Genomic DNA, 21,925 nt, shown 5'->3' with positions numbered 1-21,925 from the left:
GGCTGCCGTGAGTCCTGCTCCGTGGGACTGAGTGCGCACAGCGCCCCGCCTCCACCCCCAGGAGCGCTGTCCGGCCGCGGGGGCACGTCTTCGGGGCTGTGCGGACGCCAACCCCGGCGGCGGCGCCCCGTGTCCCCGCGACAGCTCCCTCTTTCCTGCCCAGCTTTCCCTTTTCCTTGGCGTTATGGCCCTCGGTTTCCAAGGTGCTCGTCCATAAGCCAACCCCAACCCTAGCTCAGCGTGTTGGGACAACAGGTACTGTGATAATGGAGACGGCTTCCCTGGGGCCTCGGCTCCGCACGCCTCACCTAGGCTGGGTGCCCTCCGTGCCCGGGGCACAGCTGCCCGCCTCGGAGCTCTCACTGTGCCCCCGGGAGTCACCTGGCCTCCACAGCTCCTGGGCGCCAGCTTTTCTCCTTTCTTGGTTTACTCCTTTGTTCTGGAAGAGTACATCCTCTAATAGTTTCTTAAGAAAGGGTGTGGGGAACGTACATTTTGAAAGAAACTACAAGTCTTTGGCATGATTTTTGTATGCATTTCCTCCAGAACTCTCACAGGTCCGCATTCCTCTGTTATCCAATGTGGCATTTGAGGATGCCAAAGCTATTTTGATTCCTGACACTTGGCATGTGTCCTGTCTATTCTCTCCAGAAGTTATAGCATCTTTTCTCCCCAGCCTTCTGAAAACCACAGTGACGTGCAGTGGCTGGTCAGGAGCTGTGGTTGGTACTCCGCTGGTCCTTGTAATTTGGAAACACAGCCTTCGTTCTCAGAACATTCTTGAATTGTTTACTGGAATCCACTGGTAGAAGTGTGTGATTTTCTCTGGCCACATTCAGTATTGGTATCTTCAGGTGTTTTCTTTTAGGCTGGTGAGACCCCTCAAGAAGTCTCTTTCTCCTTTATTTCCGGCCTGTCTCCTGAGCTGAGGATTCCCCCTACGGAAGGCTGACGTCCAGCCTCCCACCTGGCTGGGGCAGGAAGAGCTGCCCAGCTGTGTGGAGTGGAGAGTCCTAACTGCTCCCGAAGTGGCCTTCAGCCAGTCCTCCTGCTTTCACTCTTCCACGTCCACATCGAGGGGCACCTGGAACTGCCAATCCCAAAGCCTCTAGGAGCTGTGCGATAAAATCAGGTTCGCAGATGTTCTCATTTCTTTCTCACAGTGTTGTTTTCTCAGGTATTTCTAAGTCAGTTACCATTCATCTATTTTCTTGAGAGGTTCCAAAAGTTTGTTGCTATTTATAGTCAACCTAGTGGATTTATGCTTTTTTAAAAAACTTAAAATTCCCTGTACTGTTAATGGGATTTCAGGAAGGAGCTATGGTAAACAGCTACATCTAGCTGTACGACGTCTGGGAAATGAAAAACCTTATTCAGAGAACTCTCGTCTCCAGCTAAAACCGTGGGTTCTATGATCATAGAGACGACGGATAGTGAAGGAAAGCCAGCAATCAGTGCCACACAGATGCAGCTGGTTTTGAGGTAAAGCGAGGCCATTTTTCCGTAGAGTAGGAGAGGCGTACGAATGGGGGTAGGGGTCTGGGGATGGGTGTGAGGAACAAAGAAAATATCTGAAATAGCAAATGCAGAGACATGCGAGGGAGTCACTGAGAGATGAATAAATGCTTTATTTAGTTCATTCATTCCCAAAGCTTCACACCTCACCCTCCCACTGTCAGAATAAGTCACACAGAACAGGGGCCCACAGTCTCCACCACCTTCCCACCCGACAGAGCACTGTAGGGACACTGTCACCCTGACTGAAAGCCATGTGTTTCAGACACTTTTAGGGGCACACTCTCTTCCAATTAGAAACCCTACTAAGTAAAGCACACTCACCCATCAGCTTAAACCTGTGCAACATTCTGGGTGCCTCCTCAGAGCACCAGGGTCCCCCAGAGCTGTTTAATACTCCTGTTTTAGATAAGCCCTTCTCTGTGAATCATTAGAAACTTTCCAGAGAGCCAGCTGCTTCTACCTGAAGTGCATATACAAAGATTTCACATGATCAATTCTTCTATCCACTGAGATAAACTGCCCACAAAATTAAGGCATTTGGGAATTAAAGGAGAATAGAGCATTTATTAAAGTTACAATAACATATCAAAGATGTCCATCATATTTCCAAAAGCTCTTAACCAGGCACACAAGTGCAGAGAACAGTCGTGGTCCCAGCTGCTGCAGGCAGGCACACAGTCATTACCAAAGGAGGACGGAGAAACCAAGGGCTGCTGGTCAGCGTTCCCTCGGGCATGTGTGCAGGCACACGGACCCCAGTGAGTGTCACACCTCACGTGCCCAACACCAAACAGAAGCAGCGGGAGCTGTGCAAACACCGCAGGGCGGAGCAGGGGCACTGCTGGCTGAATCACAGCAGCAAACTGATGCTACACACACAGGAGAGCCGTGCTCACAAACACCGCACTAAACTCGACGTATGCACACGCGGACATCGCCTGGGAGAGAACTGAAATCCAAACAACCCAGAAGAGAAAGGATCCCCATGCATTCCAGACACTGAGCAATTACAAGTTAAGGCAACAGAAGTCACCTTTCCCCTGCCTCACTTCTCCATCAGACTGTCTTCCTAGAATTTACAGCGTATACTCCGCACATCGCTGCACTTCAAACTCTGCACATCCCTCCCGCGGGATTCTCCTAGGACACGATCCCACTAACCACGCGTGCGCATATCAGTTACTTTATTCCACGTCAAGGGAGTCGGGCTAGGGGCAGGGGTGGTGAGAAGGGAAGTGAGGCATGAGTGAGCAAGGGAGAGACCGGTCATGTGGCCAAATGTGGCACTTCCAGGAGGGAGCACCGAGCTGGCAGGGAATCCAGACCACCCGGCACTGGCCGCTGAGTGCCTGGAGGGCAGCCGAGGGGGCAGGGGCAGGAGCCGGCAGCCCCGACACCTGAAGGCCCACCACCAGCGCCATCGCCAACCCTCGGGGGTGCCTCAGGTGCCCAGGCCTGAGGTGAGGGCAGCCTCGCTGAGCAGGCCACACTAACCTCCCAGGAGTGTCTCTCAGGGACTCAGGGGCGGCGAGAGGCCCATCACCACAGGGACATTCTCTGCCGTGGGCAGAACACAGGCACGCACTTCCTAAGGGCGCACACAGTGACCCAGAGCTTGTCCTTGGACCACCAGGCAGAGGAGGCGCTGGGCTCTCCTTCAGCCACATGCAGGCTATTTTAAGACTCTGAGAGGAATTCTTCAGCACATAAACATACACTCTAGCTAGACTGCGGGTCCCAATGCTGGATTTCAAAGACTAGCAAACTTAAAAAGAAGTTCTGGGCTTTGACAAAGGGCAGCTAACATTTTATTCTGGAACCAAGAGCGTTTTTAAACAATAAAAATATTGCCCTCTAGTATGACCTTCATTACATAAGAGGACATTTTATCACCCAAATTAGGAAGGACATAATCTCAGAATAAAAGACAACCCTTTAAGTTGAATGAACTTGACTTCCTGTATTATTTAACGTGTGTCCCTGTACTTCCAACCTGCACAGGAGGCCTATGCCGTGGGTGCCGTGACCCCTGCTACCCTCTGGGGCACGAGGCCCTGCCAACCACCAAGGTCACAGGCTGGCCCAGCACCATCATCACCTCAAAGGCACATCCACAGAGAAGAGAGACCACACTCACAGAGACAGCAGTGTACATGTCACAGGGACGGCTTAAGTGCAAAGTGCTTTCACATACATTCTCTCGTGTCCTCACTAAAGCCCCACGGAAAAGGCGTGGCAAGATCCCAGGCGTGCGTGTGAGAGCACAGCCTCCCTGGGGACAGGACCTGCTCCAGGCCAGGCAGGAGGCAGCAAGCACAGCAGAGCCCTTCTCTCCAGGGCAGGGCTTCCTTTGCTCAGTCTGACCTTGGCTGCATGTTCCTCTCTTTCTGCTTTTGTATGAACCTTGCATTTGAAGAATCAATTCACGGAGGAAAGGGGAAAAAATTAAAATGACGGCACTTAGGCCTGATACCAGAAACATATTCAACATTAGTTTCTTTTCAAAACTACCTGTTTAACAAGTGCATGTTGACGAAAACTTATCAAAAGTCAAAAGACAACATCAAAAACTAAGCATCACTGCCCTGAACCCTTTTCTGGAACAAGACGGGGCATAAATAAATAAATATATAAATAACATAAGTCACAGGAAAACGCACAGAGATGTGACATTGATGGGTTTTGGAAATATACTCAAAAACCCCACCCAGGATGCCAAAGCTGAATTCTCAGCAGTATCAACACTGCCCCCACCACACCCCAGCCCCCACCCGTCTGTCCACAGCAGCCAAGGCCTAGAGCACAGCACTCTGTTCAACAGCCTGCAGGCAACCCACCAGGGGCAACCCTGCTGGGCCAGCCCTGGGCCCTTGCCCCCATGCAGCCTGACGGTTGCACCGGCATGGCTGGGACCCCTGCACTGGCAGCATTCCCAGATGCTGCTTTCCAGAAGGTCTGAGAACAGAGCCACCCTCCTACCCAGGGCTGGGCTGGGCTGGGGAGGCTCTGTCCCTAACAGAACCCTGCAGAAAATACCCAGCAGGGCAAACTCAGTGTCCTGTGAGCCTGCAGTGTGGCGCACCCAAAGGGAACCCAAGCCAAAGGGCAGCTGCAAGAGCTTAAAAGTGAGCTGAGCAGAAACTGGCGCAACAGTGTAAAGCAAGTACACTCCAATAAAGAGCTGGAAACAAAAAAAAGTGAGGAGAACTAACTATTCCCGAAACTCCTCTCTCAGCCCAGCTAAGAAGGTGACAAGCCACTGCTAACACACCCCCAGTGACACGAAGCCCCCTCCAGTGGCCCCGTTCACCGGTGGGTAGCTTGAGCTTCCATACAACCCTTCCTTAGATCCAGGGAGAACCCGACCTCCCACAGCTGCTGGCCTGGCCACAGCCCTACCTTGGCGGGTGCCAGCACGAGTCCCACAGGAACACACCTAGTGCCCGACCCGGGCGGGAGCCCCTGCAGCTCTTGGCTCTGGCTGCAACGGCCGCAAGCAGCCACCTACCCACAGCTCCCCGCCTCTCTCAGGAAGCCTCTAGTGACTGTGCAAGAGGGGCCCTCTCCAGACCCCGAGCTCTGATCTGAATGCAACCCGACAACCAGGCTCCCGTCCTGAAGGGCAGCACGCACGCCAGTCTCGGACCTCAGAAGCCATCCGACACGTACACCTCAGCCACGGCTCGTAACAAGGTGAAGCGTCCAGTGGCTACATCGTCCCCTCCGAGTCACTGACGGCTTTTCTCCCCTCAGACCTCAGCCACGCATCCACGGGCCAGTATGGCTGTCCAGCACACGGCCTTCCGTGACACAGGAGGTGGGGGTCAGAACCCTGTCCTCAAGCCACACAAGACGATGACCAGATACTGCCTGGCTGGCCGGTGGAGAAACGTAATGGTGCTAATAACTAAATAAACCCCTACTGTTACAGATTAGGTTTCTCTTGTTGCAGAAAATTCAAACACAGACTTGAAATCTGCCCTTTTCTCAAACTTCCAAAGGTCAGAATCACCATGGATCCACTCAGCAGTCCTGAGGCCTCCAACGGCCAGATGTGACTTCCCTGGAAAGAGCAGCACCTGGATGCTCTGGAGAGGCTGCCGCCCGCTCACCTGCACCGCCGCGTCCACAGCCCAGCTGTCAGCTGATAAGCCGACTCCCTCCTCTCACTTCCCACCACCCCAGGAGGCTGGGGGGAGACCTCTGACCTCACTGCGATCCCCTTCCTTCGGTTCTAGGAGCAACTACCAAGACATTAGGTCCACAACAGTGAAGAGCAAGCAACGAAACACCCGATGTTTCGTCCACTGAATACAGAGCAACTGGAGCCTGGGAGCACCCAGAAGGTGACTGAAGTTCCCACGCCGTGGTGCTCACAGGGCCTGGGGAGGGCGCCGCGGCATTGCCTTCTGCTAGGACTGGCAGTGAACGCTGTTGGATGGCCCTTGGCCTGAAGGGAGGCAGGCAATTACTGGCTGGTTCGGCGTGGGCCTCCTGAAGTCAATCAGCTGTCTGGAAGCTCCCCAAAGTGAAATGGCAGAGAACTCACGATTCACGAGACCTGGTGGCACGAGGCTGGGCACAGTTAGGGGTCAGACAGGCGCAGCGCTGCAGGGCTCTGAGCATTACCTAAAGAGGCTGCGAACAGATGCAGGTATCGACCTTGAGACAGGAGAGCCAACCCATGCAGCCAGGAAACCATCCTTGAACGAAGACAATTAATAGGACGCCCCCACCACAAGGGGAGAACACCGCAGTGGCAAGGAAAGGGTGTGTGTATGACAAACGTCACACGCCTGCCTCAGGAGCAGGGACAACAACTAGCAAGTTCAGGAACTGCGTCTCTGTACTCCACGTTTATACCAAGACTCCTTTTCATTCAGCATTCATCAAGCTGTCCAGCTGAGAGGTAAACACAGAAGCACAGTTCTGGAAAGTGCTAGTTCTCCCTCCTGGGGATGTTAGCAGGCCTCCGACCTCAGCCTGATCTTGCTCACATTTCAACGCCCATTTCATTAATTTCCAAAACAGAGATATTGAGGAAGAACAAAATTAGGTTTTGCATGAGCCCCTCGGCTGACACCGAGCCCAGGACTGCCCGCCACCCCGAGCACCTGAGACGGAACACACAACCCACGAGCACAGCCGGCTGGGGTTCGGTCAGCAGCACAGGGCGCGGTCACAGGGGCCAGGCGGCGTCAGCTTGCTCGGCGGGTCGCCTCCTCACTGCGAGCGGCCGCTGCTCGGCACTCCTACTCGTAAAGGAGGAACTTCTTTATGGGGTCCGGCAGAGGCAGCGAGGGAATCAGACGTAGTCGGTATTTGCCCAGCGCTCTTCTCACGGCCACACGGCACAGATTCAGCAAGGTCCTGGGGACACCTGGGTGGCGGGGGAAGAAAGGGAGAGACAGAGGAAGGGAGGTTAATCCAATTCCTCCCCTGAGTCTACAGACCAAAGGCTGGCTGCGAGGACAGGCAGAACGGCGCCAATGCACGCGGCCCCCTCCCAGCGTCAGAGGAGAGCAGGCTCTGGTGAGGAAGGTCTTGTTACCTGCTCCTCCGTCCGCGGAAGGAGCGGAACCTTCGTTACCTGGGACATCCACTCAACTCTGCTGATGCCCAGACAGAAACAGAGCTGACCAGTGCAAGCCCCGCCAGGGGTGACCACCGACCCCTGCCCATCCAGAAGCTCCAAGGGGTCCGAGGGGGACGGACAGAGCAATACAGGAGGGCGGGCTGACAGTTCTGCTCTGGGTCACCAAAGCCTCGCTGCGTCTCTGCCTGTGAAACAGCCTAACTCTACCAGTGCAGCTCCGACAGACCAGCAGCCAACTCTTGTGGGGAACGCTCAACAGAAGCAGGTTTTCATGACTGGTTCAAAGAAAGCCAACAAGAACACAACAAACACAAGTTCTGTGAGAGGTAAGGCACTGGCGAAATGGTCACTCAGATGCCCTCAAGCCCTAGGCGGGAAAGCGGCCAGGTGTGGGCAGCCCAGAGGGCACACAGGGTCAACTTGCGAGTCCCAGAGAGAGAATTACAAGACAAAGCCTCCAATCCACTGCAAACTCCCTGGCCGGCAACTTAATTCAGTGGCAAAATCCTTATTCCCACATGAGCAAACTGTAGACTTTATTCTAACAAAAATCAGACGCAGCACACAATACAGGAGCATAGCACTGGAGAGGAACTGAAGACGGGGAAGGGAGGTGCCCTGGAGAAGGAAGGGCTTGCGGTTTGTTGTAAAGCAAACACTTAAAAGCTGTAAACATACAAGCGCAAGAATCTGGGATCACAAAGCAGAGAAAAGGGGTGAAGAGAACATGGACTTTTATAGATTTCTTGGTATTAACTCTTGGTGTCTAGGAATTTAAAAAGAGAAGACCAATCTGGAAGACCATTCCAGAAAACCCCTAGTCCTCACTGAAGGTTTTCACCAAGCGCTTAGCTGGAGATGGTCTGTTTGTGTTTTTTCATTGCTACAACTTGGTTCACTCAATTAACTTAGAGACTGCCAGTCAGAGTTGAACTAAGGCCACTTACTTCTGGCCTCTTTAAAGACCTGTAGTGCCTCAGGGTCCACCTTCCTTCTGCCTCTCGACTCTGGGCCCAAGGATTCCCACTTCACCAAGTTCAGATTGGCTCCAAACTCCACGAGCAGGCTAACGAAGGCCGCCTCACAGCCGTGACGCAGGACAGCGTCCATGACGCAGGCGGGGGAGCCCCTGTAGAAGCCCTGTGTGTTGACAGGGCCGTTGCAGTTGAAGTCCGGGTTCGCCCCAGCCTGCAGGAGCAGCCTGAAGCACTGGAGGTTGTGGTAGGCTGCGCTGATGTACAGGGGGCAGACCACCAAGGAGGTGAGCCGCCGGGAGAAAGGGGGCTGGACATCAGGAGTCAGGTGGTGGTTGACATCGACATCAGCCCCATACCTGCAGGGAGACACACAGTCAGGCCACCGCAGTCAACACATCCCCCACGGCATCCTGCGGAGACGGTCTAACTCCAGGAGTGCTGGGAGCACCGGAGAGTCCCTTGGTCACAGTGGTCCTGTGACCTCCAGCAGGTACCACAGTAGTTAGGAACCTTGGAATCCACTCACACAAAAAAACTCATAAGGGAATTCTTTCAAACTTTTGAAGATCCAACAATCCCAAGACTATTTTAACTATTTCAAAGCAAAGAAAAAGAAGGAAAACTTCCAAATTCATCTTATGAAATTAACAAAACAATAACCTCCAAACCTGACAAAGGCCACACCATAAAGGAAAACTACCAACTCACTGCAGTTGAGTGTCAACTTAACAACCTTCAATAAAACGTTAGCAAAGAGAATCTAAAAACATTAAGAAAGCAACGTACAATGACCTCCTGGGGTTCTTCCAAGAGTAGTTCTTACATTAGAAACTGTCAACACAATCCATCACATTCATAGAATCAAAGGGAAAATCCATGATTATCTTTATAGATGCAAAAAAAAAAAAGGCATAAAACAAAACTCAACACGTATCATGGTTAAAAATACTTAATAAAATAGAAAGTGATGGATATTTCCTTAACGTGATAAAAAACATTTCCTCAACCCAGAAGGCAGCATCTCACCAAACGGGGAAACCCAAGCAGCAGCTCAGCAAGGTACACGGTCCCACTTCCTGGCCCACTATTTTTAAAGGCATTTTTTAAAAAAGGATTAGTGCAATTAGACAAAAGAAAGCAATTAGCTGATTATAATTGGAAAGGAAGAGGTAAAACTTTTCCTATTTACAGAGGACATGACTACACCTGGAAAGCCTTAAATAATAAAAATACAATTAACAAGCAATGAGAGAATTTATTAAAGTAGCAAGTTTTAAACCAATAGCCTTCATATATACAAAAACAAGCTGAAAGATAAAATGAAAAACTTCATTTCTGATAGCAAAATTAATTTTAAAGTGAGATATCTAAGCATAAACATAACAGTAAATGTCCAAAATTTGCATGAGGAAAATTATAAAATACTACTGAAAGTCACAAAGTAGACCTAAGGAAACAGAAAGACACACCATAGTCTTAGATAAGAAGACTCAACTTCATTAAGATGTCATCTTCCCTAAGTTTATTATACAAATGAATTATACCCTTCTTAAATAAGTTGATTATAAATATAAATACATAAAAATAACATCCCTGGAGTTACATAAGTTGACTATAAAGTTGATTTGGAAGATCAAACAGGAAAAGATCAAAGTTTTTAACATGAAAATTAAAGGAAAACTTTTGCATGGCAAAAAAAACAGCGTAAGTAAAACAATAAGTGAAAAATTGGGGGAAATATTACAAAGGGTTGACATCCTTAATATATAAAGACCTTCTAAAAGGAAAAGATCAACAACTATAGATAAATGAGCTAGATGTGGATACAGACACATGCAAATAGCTCTTAACCAGATGAAAAGATGCTCAGCTTCACTCACAACAGACATGCAAATTAAAACTACTTGGAGACATCACTTCTCACCTATGGGACTGGGAAAAATCCAAAAGCTTATTGACAGGACTTTAAAGAAAAAGGGGCCATGCAAAATGGAGCAACCCCTACAGAGGGAAGTCTGGTAATAGCGGGCAAAATTACATATGCGTATACCCTCTGACTCACCAACCACAATTCCTGGAAGCTACTCTCAAGATACATTTGCAAAACTCTGAAAAAATGTACACACAAGGCAATTCATTAAAACAGTAACCAGAATCGCTGAAGGCAGGAAACAACCCACAGATTCATCAAGAGGGGCTGATGGAATGAACTGTGGCCATCCACATAAAGGAACCTGGGAACAAGCAGCAGTGCTAAGTACAGCTCTGGAATGACCTCCAGGACACACTGATAAGTGAGAAAAGCAGGGTGATGAGAGTGAAGATGGCTACTGTTTATCCTGGGGAGGAGGCTGCAATACCAGCATGTACATGACACGCACCCAGACACACAGCACCCAGACACACACGCGTACCTGCCTATTTTTTAATAATGGAAGGATGAACCACAAAACTTTTTAAATCGTTATCTACAGGGCAGGGATGAAGCTGATGAGGACAGAAGCTAGACTTCTTTCAATATACTTTGTTTTATAGATATAACTTTGGAATCAAGTAAATATACACTGTAAAAAGTTAAACAACAATCCCTGAAAATTAAAAGCAAAAAGAAACACTTTAACCCAACTGTGTATCCAGGTGGCACCATCCTGTCCTGCCCGCCAGGGTGGCTCTTCTTTTCAGCCACACTGAACACCCGGAGCAGCCAGACTGTGTCCATCATCAGACTCACCTCCAAGACCCAGGACAGGAAGCACAGCAGGGCAGCTCCGCGCAGCCCCCAGAGGTGGGAGCACTCACGACAGCCCCTGAGCTAATCTCTACAGCTGGCCGTCCAGGAGCTCTCCTCTCCTGATTCCAGAGAGAGCCCAGATGTGAGGCTGCATCTCACACGGGCAGATACAGGAGCTGCCCAACCTGGAAGCCTCATTCTCCACCAGAGCCAATCTCTAAACAACTCTACAGGCAGAGCCTTCAGGATCCCCTCAAGGGACCTGCCCTTGCCCCTGCACCCAGGGATGCCCAAATATATGGCTTTCTATGGGACATGCAGAGTTCTCCCAAGCCAAGCACAAACTACCAATCGGGTCATTTACGCTAAGCAGAGGCTGCTGACTACAGCAGGGAAGGTGACCTGGCTCAAAGTGTGAGCGTCCTGGCCAAGGAAAGAGGGCGCCTGCGCAGGATGCTGCCTGGCGTGGGTGGTAGAGCCCCCAGGGGGTGAGGAGGCATGCGTGGGAGAGGCAGCAACCTAGGAGACTGGTTACATATGGGGGACATGCTAAAGGCAAGGGGAACCAGGTCTCTCAGTATCAGAAAAGAATAATAAATTTGGAAGGGGAGAAAAGTAGGACGAACCCGGTGGTGCTGGACTAGATTAGAGGCATCAGGGTGAACTCTTGAACGGCCAACGTATAACAGACTGAAAAATGTAGGTGGAAACATGCATATGTAACCTTGGCTCTGTCCAGTCAGAGGACCTGGAAACAGCGACACCTCATAAGCAGTAAGCACTCCTAGTGTCCAGATCTTGGCTTTTAAACATCTTTCACCACAAAAAGAAACCAGGACTCCTTAGAGAAATGACTAATTCCAGGGCTGAATCAGACAAAATACTTATGAGCCTAGAATAATTGTAACCCCACAGGAAATCATGAGTCTAACATAAATAAATGAATAAATTAAAAATTTGATGAGCAATAGGATATATACATGGTTGCAAAGTACCTAGCCACAAAAATATGTGTTAATTACAGGGGAAAAAAAGAGCAGCTTTACATTGGAGATACCTGGCAGACACCATCTTAATCAAAAGATGAAAGTACATCACCAGTACTGGAACCAACTGAGATCGTGTGCAACCTGAGAGGATGTCATGAGAAGAGCATACAGCCTCACGTCTGTGAGACTGCTGCCCAAGAGGCATTACCCGACTCTAACCTGAGTAAACCCTAGATAGTCAGCACCTGTGCACTTGAGCTTCCATTGCCCTAGACAGTCCTGCAATGCCTCACAAAGTTTGTCATCACATATGTCATCTGAATTAGGAGGTGATGATGATGTGGCCTGACGTGCAGGGGTCCAGGACAGAGGGAAGAGCGTCATTTCCATGTCAATAAAAATAGCTGGCCAACACTCCCAGCCGGCAATCATGTCTCATCATCTGTCTCTTCAGCACTATTCCAAGCATGCAAAGGAACTGCCCCCTGGAAGTGACACTGCTGCCTGTGAGCAGCCCAGGGCTGAGGAAGAGAGAGGGCGGCACACAGACCATCGCTTCCCCACTGCTGCCGTGTAGCACCATCAGCCCCTGCAGGTGCAAGTATCCCATGTTCTCCAAGATACCCTGGGAGTGACAAGAGACGCGTCTACACATACTAAGCCAAGCAGAAACCGGTATTTCATTTCAAACACTCAACCAATTAAGAGAACCAGATTTCAAGCAATGATTTTTTTCTTTTCCTCTGTATTCTTAGGGATGTGTCTTCCAGAACATTTGTAATTTTGGGCAATATGACAATCTGGTATTAGCTGAGCTGTGGGAAAGACAGCCCTTCATCCACTCATAAAAATATACTGGATGGGATCCAGTTAATTTTAACCCTGAATATTTTCCAAAATTCCCCTACTGCTTTTAATATCACTGGCAAGGAACCACTGGGACAACTCAAAAAATCAATATAACTTTCACACATAAATACTACTCCTTACCTTTTTAAAGAAACATCAGTAATATATATCAAGGGACTCAGAAGTGACAAAATGGAGATCACTTGCAGAGGGACCCCAAAATCACAACAGTGACAGAAGAGGGCCCTGCCTATGAGGAACAATGACACAGGGAAGACAGGAGTTGAGTTTAGGTTGTGTTTAGATTGTATCATCTGTTCAGTAACTTAACCCCGTTTTCCAAAGTCAAATATCTGGTAATTCAGAATACAGAAAACTTTTCAATAGGATAATATATGCTCTTGGTACCTCACTGTAAAAATAATGCCCTGTGCTCCAACGTGGGAATAAAATGTCTTAATAACGTTTTCTCCAGAATGGCATCTGTAAATGTATGTGAAAGTCAAGCCTGCAGTTAATTCAAAGCAGTTGTGCATTATGAATTGACTGAAATGCCCAATGGGATTTCTGGAACCAAGAAGAAATTTCACGGATTGATCCTACTGAAAAACATTTCCAAATTAATGACTTACATTCTCCAGGATGCAAAGATATGAGACTGAGGTGGCTTAGATTATTGGGCTAGAAATCTTTAAAAAGAAGAGGAAAAAAAAATCACATCTTTATCACTCTCTAGTATAATAACCATATCACCCTCAATTATCTTTCCAAAAGCCAATTCCACAGCCATTTAATACATGAAACCTTTTGATATAATAAATAGATTCTCAGTAACTGATTTAAAAACTATGTTTCTGCACTGGGTGAGGGGGATGCCAGGTCCCTGCTCCTCAGAACACCCCCACTGTGGCCTGGAACAACACTGTAATCCTCTCCTGTAATACTTTCCCACACCAACAACCGGCTACCTATACTGCACTCATGCCAACAACAGAACAAACTGCCTCCAGAGCAACGCAGTGGGGAAGCATCTTTGGTAGAAAGAAGTCACTGGAGACATGGGACTGAAAATGCAATCGGGTTCAAATATTTAAAAAGGTAACCATTAGTACAATTAAAATAAGACCCTAAACCGTCTAAAACAACAGAAAGGGAAAGCAAACACAGATTACGGAACAAAGATATAAAATAAAGGTACAGTTAAGACACAGAAAGATAATAGAAACAGACCCAACTTCAGCTAGGGCACTAATGTTAATTGTATTAAAAAACAAAGAATCCCAGACAGTCAAACAGTAAAAGTGAGCACACAAAGAATTACTTAAACCCACTAAGATTAAAAGTTACGAATGCTACATAAATGAGCCCTAAGGAGACCAGCGGTTTCCTTTTGTTTTGATAAAGGGCCCAACCCACAAGCAAGAACTTTCAGGAGCCCAACCAGCACCAGAACAGAGTCAGCAAAATACTAGAAACACAAGGGGAGACTGACAAGCCACAATAGTAACTAGAGATTAATACACTTCTCTGAATTGGGGGCAGATCCAGTGGTTAAAAATGTAAAGAAAAAAAAGAGAGAGGGACTCTAAATAACATCGCTGAGGCCACCACCTTGCACTACGCACATGAACCCTGTGGTTATGTACTTTGTTACAAGCATATCCACACATCGGTAGCTGGATGTTAAAAAATAATTTTAAAAAAGCCCAAAGAACCTTCAAAATGGAAATTATATGGCCTGTATTATCTGAGCACAATATAATAAAGTTAGAAGTTCACAAAAGCTTTTATTAAAACTTTCTCCTCCATAAGTATAGGAACAAAGAGGAAATCAACTTCAATCACATCAACTCAAAAAATGAGAAAAAAACTTAGTAGACATAGCCAAAGCTACAGACAAAGGTAAATTAATAATCTTGAAAGTTTACATTATTATAAGAAAAAAATGAATAAGCATGCACCTCAAAAAGTTAAGGAGGGATTTCCCTGGTGGTGCAGTGGCTAAGACTCCATGTTCCCAACACAGGGGGCCTGGGTTCAATCCCTGGTCAGGAACTAGATCCCACATGCTGCAACTAAGGTGCCCACTTGCCACAATCAAGGAGCCCGCCTGCTGCAACTAACACCCAGCACAACCAAATAAATAAATAAATAAATTTTTTTTTTTAAGGGAAAAAAATAAAGTAAAATTAAGGAAAACAGGAAAAAATAAAGATAAAATACAATAAGTAAAAAAATAAGAGAACTGATTAAGCTAAGAAGCTCTTGAAAAAGAGTACCAAAATAGGCAAAACCTCTAACAAGTCTAATCTGAGAGAGAATAAAAAGCAAATACAGAAAAATGAGAACGTGGCTGCAGGAAGCTGCAGACACAGCTGTGTTCTCCGTGGTGGCCGTCGCAGGAAGATGGTGGCCCAGCCTGCGCAGTACTGACCTGATGAGGGCCTTCAGGATGTCCGCCCTGCCCACTCGGGAGGCATGGTAGACGGGGGTGCTGCGGTGGTGCCGGCTTCCATTGGGGTCGGCGCCAGCTTCGAGGAGGATCTGGGCGCTCTCCAGGTGCCCGTTCACCACGGCCACGTACAGGGCCGTCTGTCCCTTCACGTCCACTAGGTCCACCTCAGCCCCTTTCCGGATCAGGAAGTCCACGCAGTTCCCATGGCCTGCGGTGGCCGCGATGCGCAGGGGCGTACAGGGGAGCCAGCCACAGCACCACACTGACTTCTCATTGATGCGGCTGAGAGAGAGCACAGGGAGCCAGGCTGTGAGGGCACGGGGAGACCCGCCGGCCGCTGCGCCTCCTCTCGGGCAGGCCCCTGAGATGGGAAGCAGGAGGGCAGCGCCTGCGTTAATAACGCTTCCAGGTGCTCTGCTTCATGAAATGCTTTCACACACCCACCCTGCTGGGTCCATGCCTGTGGCAAGACAGGCAATGAAGCGGCCTGTTCTACAGATGAGGAAACCGGAGGAGCACTGGAGCTACGATCTCCAACTTCCTGACTCGCAGTCCAAGCTCTTTGCCTGTCCAGGGAGGCAGCGCAGGACGGAGGACAGCACACCTGCTGGGAACCTGGGTCAGAGTCCCAAAGCCCCTTTTCACCAGCTACCACCTGTGAAGGCCTGAGCAAATGACAGCCTGCAGGAATCACTACACTCCTGGCCAACAGCAGCAGAGAGAAACGTCCAGGCCCGGCCCTCATCGCAAGTGACAATCAGGCCGAGACGCCCCATCAAGGAATGCCATGGTTCTGCAGGGCACAGACACTCCACGTCACCAGCTGAGGCTCCTCACCTCAAGCTCCCAGCGCAGCTCTGAATAAAGCGGAGGAATCCAGATCACTAAAGCAGTGACCCAGAAATATGCAGCGGGTCAGGGTTCCTCCTTCAGCTGTGAACTAGCTCCCACTGGCCAAGGAGGCCAAAGAACGCTCCAAGGACTCACCACCAAAGAAATACACAGCAATAGGAAAATATCATCAAGAAACTGGAGAGTCAGTGAACCCAAGTACAAGAAGAAAAACAATACTTGAAAAAGTAATATGAAGATACTTGACTTAAGACCTAGCTTAACTCTACTTTATTCTACTGTTGTATCTGCAAATTTAAGGTTTTCTCTGGACTCGAGTCTTTCATATGAAATACTCAGGCGCAATCCATCTAATTTCTCTTTACCACGATCCCTTCTGGATGTGTGGACCTTTTTTAACAGGAACACCCGTTCTAATGAAACAACGCTAAGATATGAGAAGGGAGAGGAGAAAGAAACCTATTCCTGTAATGACAGAAATCCTTTTCTTGGGAACTATCCACAAAAAGTGGTATAAGTTTCATTATCAATACACAGGCGTTTCTTCTATCAACTCACTGTCATCCTAGCCCTGAAGGGGAAGCAGAAACACAGAAAGAGCCTGAAGGAGTTTCTGTTTGCAGGTGAGTTTCAAGTCTACTTGAGACTCCAATCTTAGACACACGGGGAGCAGGCAGGGTGGGGAGAAGGAACGGCAAGACTCCGATGCTATGAGGCGCTTGAGCTGGTCTGGAGGAACTAGCAGGATGTGGCCAGGCGACAGGCGGGGCGTTGCAACAGAAGGAACATATCCCTGGGTGATGAAAGAGCTAGCCAGAGGCTGAGCCTCAGGCCTGGAGGCAGGCGACTGAGGATCTGAGAAGCCAGAGGAGAGCAGGTCAGGAATGCTGTACAGGTTTGGTCCGTCAAGAAGTCTGGACCCAAAGGGGGATAACGATGCAATAATGACAGGAGAATTTATGTATTTGGCTTCGGATAAAGAGCCAGATGAGGCTCACGAGGGGGCAGGGCCACTGTTGAAGACAGTAATGATGCTGTCATCAAGGGAAACGTCAAGGAAGCTGATGCCCAGAGAGCACCAGAAGTTGCTGGAAAACATAAAGGTCAATGACAGAACTGGACCTGAACTCGGGTCTCCCCGCCCTCGCCACCTGGCTGTCGCCTACGAGTCTGACCATGCTTCTCTCAGTCCCCTTTCCCCATCCTCCGAAACCAGAAAGCCTCAGGGCCTCCACCTGCAGACCAGAGACCACGGTGCCTCCCTCACGGCTCACGAGCCTAAGCTTTGTGCAGACCCACAGCCAAGCCACAGGCACCCCGGGGCGGGCACCAGTGCTCACCTCCGGTAGCTCTCCTCCTGCAACAGGCTCCGGAGGGTCTGGAGGTCCCCCACGTAGGCTGCGTCATGAAGCCTCGTGTCCTCACAGCGCTCCAGCGGGTGGTCACAAAACTGCTCCCTCAGCCACTCCTTCAGATTAGGACCTGCACTGAAGAGAGGGGCACCTGTCAGCTCAGGGAAGCCCTGACAGAGCCAGCCACGCGGGGCGCCCTCTGCCACCAGCCCTGCCTCCCCCGCAACACGGGTGCTCTCAGACTCTCAAGATTACATCATTCCTAGCTCCAGAAACTTCCAGAGCCAGAAAAGTGTCGAAAGTTTTCCTCAGTGAAGCTAGCACATTCCTGACACCAAACCTGGGAAGAATATAATTTTTAACACTTCGGTGGGGTGGGGGATAATAGCCAAGCCTACCTAAGAGAGAAGATCCTAAACAAAACATTAACAAAGTGAAATTTAAAATCTGTATCCAACAAGTCACCTTAAAATTTTCCTAATTTATTCCAAGAATGTCTTAGTATTGGGAAAAAAAACCACTTAATCAGCTGCTACGTTACAAAAACACACTTGAACTTGGGAAAACTCAATAGCCAGAAAAACACTGCTACCTGTATCTTGAATGACTGCCATGTGATCTGGGTAACGGCCTCGCCACAAGGCAGTCCCCGCGAGCCACACAGCTGACGGTAAGCTAAGATGGATGCACTTTTCTGAATACGAGCTGCACCTCAGTTACAAGGGAAACTTAAATACATGCATATGAATAGAAAGCCAGCCCTATATAGTGAAAACTAGAAAAGTGAAAAACAAGACTAGGATAAATGGTGAAAACCATACTGTGTACTTGAATGGGGGCGAATGCTAGGAAAATTTTAAGTGATACCAAGTAAATGAAGAGGTTTAACAAAAAATCTCTTTGGGGTCTTTATATGAGATGTGACAAAAACATTCTAAAAGTTTATTTGTAAATAAAAACAAGAATCACTTTTTGTTTTTTTAGTATGTGTGACAAGAGATCTACCCTACTGAATAATAGAAATTCTCTCTCCTCAGAATAAAAAGATAAATAAATCAAACAATCAACTGCCCAGAAAAGAGCTTGGTATAAATAACTTAATGTGTGAGAAAGGGGCATCAAAATCAGCACGGAATGGGAGGAGGCGTTGCTATAAATGGAACGTTTGTGTCCCTAAAATGTCCTGCCAAATAAAACACTGGGAGTCCTAACCCCCAAGGTGATTATTAACAGGTAGGACCTTTAGTAGGTGATGAGGTCATGCGGGTGGAGCCTTCATGAATGGGATCAGTGCCCTTATAAGAGACCCCGGAGAGCTCCCTGACCCCCTCCTCCATGTGAGGACACAGCAAGAAAACAGCTGCCTATGAACCAGGAAGCGGGCCCCCACCAGATACCAAATATGCCAGTGCCTTGGTCTTGGACCTATCAGCCACCAGAGTTGTGAGAAATAAATTTCTGTTGTTTATAAGCCATCCAGTCTATTCTGTTATTACATCCTGAATGGACTAGAACAAGTACCATTGATCCTTGAACAACACAGGTTTCATCTGCAGGGTCCCACTTACATGCAGATATTTTCAACAGTAAATATCACAATACTGCATGGTCTGTGGCTGGTTGAATTCACAGACGCCCAGGAACCTCAGATGCAGGTTACCGACTATAAGTTATATGCAGATCAACCCCCAAGTTGTTCAGTGGTCAATTGCAGTCAGCAAATTTGTGCAATTAGATACCTACAGCTGACCCTTGAATAACATGGTCTTAACTACATGGGTCTACCTACACGTGTATTTTTTTCACTAAATACATACTATACTACACAATCCACACTTGGCTGAATTCTTAGATGAAGGACCTCGAATATGGAAGGCCAACTGTTAAGTTATATGGGCACTTCTGACTCTGTAGGGGGTTGGCAACCCCTACCCGTGTTGTCAAAGGTCAACTGTAATTGAGTTCTTCACCTCACACTGGAGCCCAAAATATCTCTAGATAATTAAGAGTTTTATAAACATAATTACACATACCTCTGCACAAGGAAAGAACATGGACTTAGACTGTCTTCACTCAAGCACTCAAGCCCCCATCGTGCCAGCTGTCCCAGCGTGTGGCCCTGCCACAGGTGGACTCTCTCCAATGCTGAAGTGCTTTTTACATTCACATCAAATCTCTTTGGGGTACCTACTGTGTACAAGGCTGGGCCACAGTACAATAAGGGTGATGAGTACACTTCCTTACACTCCAGGATAGTTCAGTGGCAGAGCTAAGGCACAAAGGCCACAGGCAGGTGGGCAGAGCAGTGAGGGGTCACAAACACATGGGTCACTTGAGCTCATGCCACAACCAGACCGGCAGCAGACCAACAGGCAGGCATCAAGGACCCCATGGGCCCCCGTGTCAGTCCTCCTTCAATAGCAATCCTCCACTGTAGTTATCCCAGTTTCACTCCACAGAGTAAAAAAGTTCAAAGTAGGGGGCAGTAAGATTCAGGAGGTGTAAGGAGACTGACTAACTTCTGCCAAGTTCTCCTTCGGCCTCCCTTTGCTTGCCTCTTTTCAACCTGCTACCTGCTCAGCTCAACGCAGCCTCCTCTTCCCCAGCTCCAGGTCCAAGATAACTTTAAGTTTGCATTTTTCTGATCAGCTTCTTCAACGACGACACAACTATTCCACACAGCACTTAAGCTTTAACTGTGGCCCCTCTACTCCCAGACCTGCAACACACTAAATAATAAAGCAGCACCACCTGGGTATTAAAAAGAATGTATGTAGGGCAGAGCCAGTCTTCCTGCCACAAGACTCTTCTCCACACTGGGAAGCAGCTGCCTGTCCTCTTCCTCTACATGAACACCTCTCAGTCCATCCCACACTCTCACAAGAAATGATGTCCCAGGTCCTGGCTGTCCCTGGAGTCAAAGTCAGTACCAACCAAAGCCCAGGATGGAAGGGGCTTTCTTTGTATTTTTCTTCACTGGAGTATCCCCAGCCCGGTCCACCGGACAGCTGGTCCTCAATAAATCGTTTGCTGGGTGAATGAATGGATGGAGGGAGGGATGAAAAGCACTACTGGCTCCGGTCTCCAAATCAACACTGTATTTTAAATTTGGGCACATTTAAGAGTAAGATTAATAGCCTTCTAAGTTTATTACTAATTAATAAACTCTTTGGAGGCGTGTCTCTCCAGAGACACAGATGTGCGCGTCAAGTCCAGAGCACACAGAAGCATTTGGTACACGGGGCAAATTCAGACAACAGGCAAGGGGGGAACCCCACCCCCCACCCCTGGAAGGTTCAGAGGAAGCCTCTCCCACAGGCGGGCAAACGCACTTCCCCGCAAATTCGCAAGTGCGCTGCGGGAAGATTTCAAGGTGGAGGCCCTCAGCCAGATGGCTACTTTGGGTAGCGGGCGTGACCCTTTCTCGCCGCCCAAACCAGACCACGCCAGGGCTGCCTCCTGTGCCGGTGGGCAAGGGCCTCCGGACCTGCTGTGTCACTGACAGCTCGCTGGGGGCGGCGCGATCGCTGTCCCCTGCCTGTGCGGGGGGGGGAGGGGGGCGATGCCAGGACGGGGCGAGGGCACCCGCCCTGCCGGGGCCGACCTCGGGGGCGTTCCCGGCCGCTGCGCTCAGAGCTGGAAGGAGACCCAGGCCCTCTCTCCACGGGCGCGATCCCCTCCAACCCTACAGGCCAGCGGCTGGCAGGCACCGGGCGGGAATCGGCGCGACGCTGCTCTCGCAAAGCCGGGCAGCGGGGCGCCCCGCGAGCCGCGCTGACCGACCCCCGGCCGGCCGCGGGCCCACACGCAGCGCCCCCGGGCCCCCGCCGCCCCACGGCCCGGCGGCCGCCCGCACGTTACCTGCGGGCCCCGGCCCGGGTCCGGGTCCAGCCCGCCCGCCGCCCTCCGCCATGGGCTCCGGCCTTCTGACCGTCCGCCGCCGCCCCCGCCGCCCCGGCCCGAGCGCGCCCAGCCGACCGGAAGCCGCGCGGCCGCGACCACTTCCGGCGCCTCAGGCGGTGGGCCGCGGCGGGGGCACGGCTTCCGGCGAGCGCGCGCCCGCCTCAGGGGCTCCTGGGGCCTCTCGCGGGGCGCTGGGGGCGGGGGGGAGGCGTCCGCCTCCCGCTTCGCTCGCGACGTGAGGACGGACGAGCGGCGGCGCCGGGCGAGCGCTGTCGCAGACGCGCGCTCGGGGGTGCGAGCTGTCGGGGGCGCGCGCCGTCGGACGCGCCGCGGCGGTGTCTCCCCACAGAAGCTGCAGAGCAGGCTGGGAAACCAAGCGCCCCTGGGGGGCGGGGCTGACTCGCGCGTCCGGGGAACTCTGGCGGGTCGGGCCGGCCCCGCCCCCGAGGGGAGGGCGTGGCCTCCTGCCTGGAGGGTGTGGGCGGGGCCGCGGGGAGCGGCGGCCGGAGAGGCGAGGCCTGCGCCCGGCCGCGGGCCAGCCGCGGCCCCGGGAGAGCGTGGACGCGGAGGTGGGGGGCTCGCAGCTCCGCGCCTCGCCGCGGGCGGGGCGTACGTTCCCGTCGCCTCGGACGGATACGCTCCCAGATCCCTGCCCGGAGTCGGGGGTCGGGTCCATCACGTCGCGGCCCGGCGCCTGGCACAC

General features: G+C 50.3%; 1 protein-coding gene across 1 annotated transcript; it reads right to left on the bottom strand.

Annotated features, from left to right (window-relative positions):
- Nucleotides 1-1,621: 1,621 nt before the first annotated feature.
- On the bottom strand, nucleotides 1,622-21,583 carry ASB1 (ankyrin repeat and SOCS box containing 1). The gene is made up of 5 exons (XM_057745779.1): nucleotides 21,181-21,583; nucleotides 17,308-17,449; nucleotides 15,095-15,397; nucleotides 8,062-8,447; nucleotides 1,622-6,898 (listed from the first exon to the last, which is right to left on the bottom strand). Exons 1-5 carry the CDS (start codon nucleotides 21,230-21,232, stop codon nucleotides 6,771-6,773), a joined length of 1,011 nt encoding a protein of 336 aa, XP_057601762.1. The 5' UTR covers nucleotides 21,233-21,583; the 3' UTR covers nucleotides 1,622-6,770.
- Nucleotides 21,584-21,925: the final 342 nt, after the last annotated feature.

Source organism: Hippopotamus amphibius, chromosome 8 (genome assembly GCF_030028045.1).
Source record: "Hippopotamus amphibius kiboko isolate mHipAmp2 chromosome 8, mHipAmp2.hap2, whole genome shotgun sequence".
NCBI classification, from domain to species: domain Eukaryota; kingdom Metazoa; phylum Chordata; class Mammalia; order Artiodactyla; family Hippopotamidae; genus Hippopotamus; species Hippopotamus amphibius.
Note: the sequence above shows the minus strand (reverse complement) of the source record. Positions and strands in the feature narration are given on the sequence as shown.

What these genes read in the sequence shown, in the direction of transcription:
- ASB1 (XM_057745779.1), bottom strand. Translation starts at nt 21,232, where the DNA reads ATGGCGGAGGGCGGCGGGCGGGCTGGACCCGGACCCGGGCCGGGGCCC. An exon ending in ACCCGGGCCGGGGCCCGCAG is followed by an intron (nt 17,450 to 21,180) that starts GTAACGTGCGGG and finishes TCTTCAGTGCAG; the next exon opens with GTCCTAATCTGAAGGAGTGG. An exon ending in GGTCTTTAAAGAGGCCAGAA is followed by an intron (nt 6,899 to 8,061) that starts GTAAGTGGCCTT and finishes CCCGCCACCCAG; the next exon opens with GTGTCCCCAGGACCTTGCTG.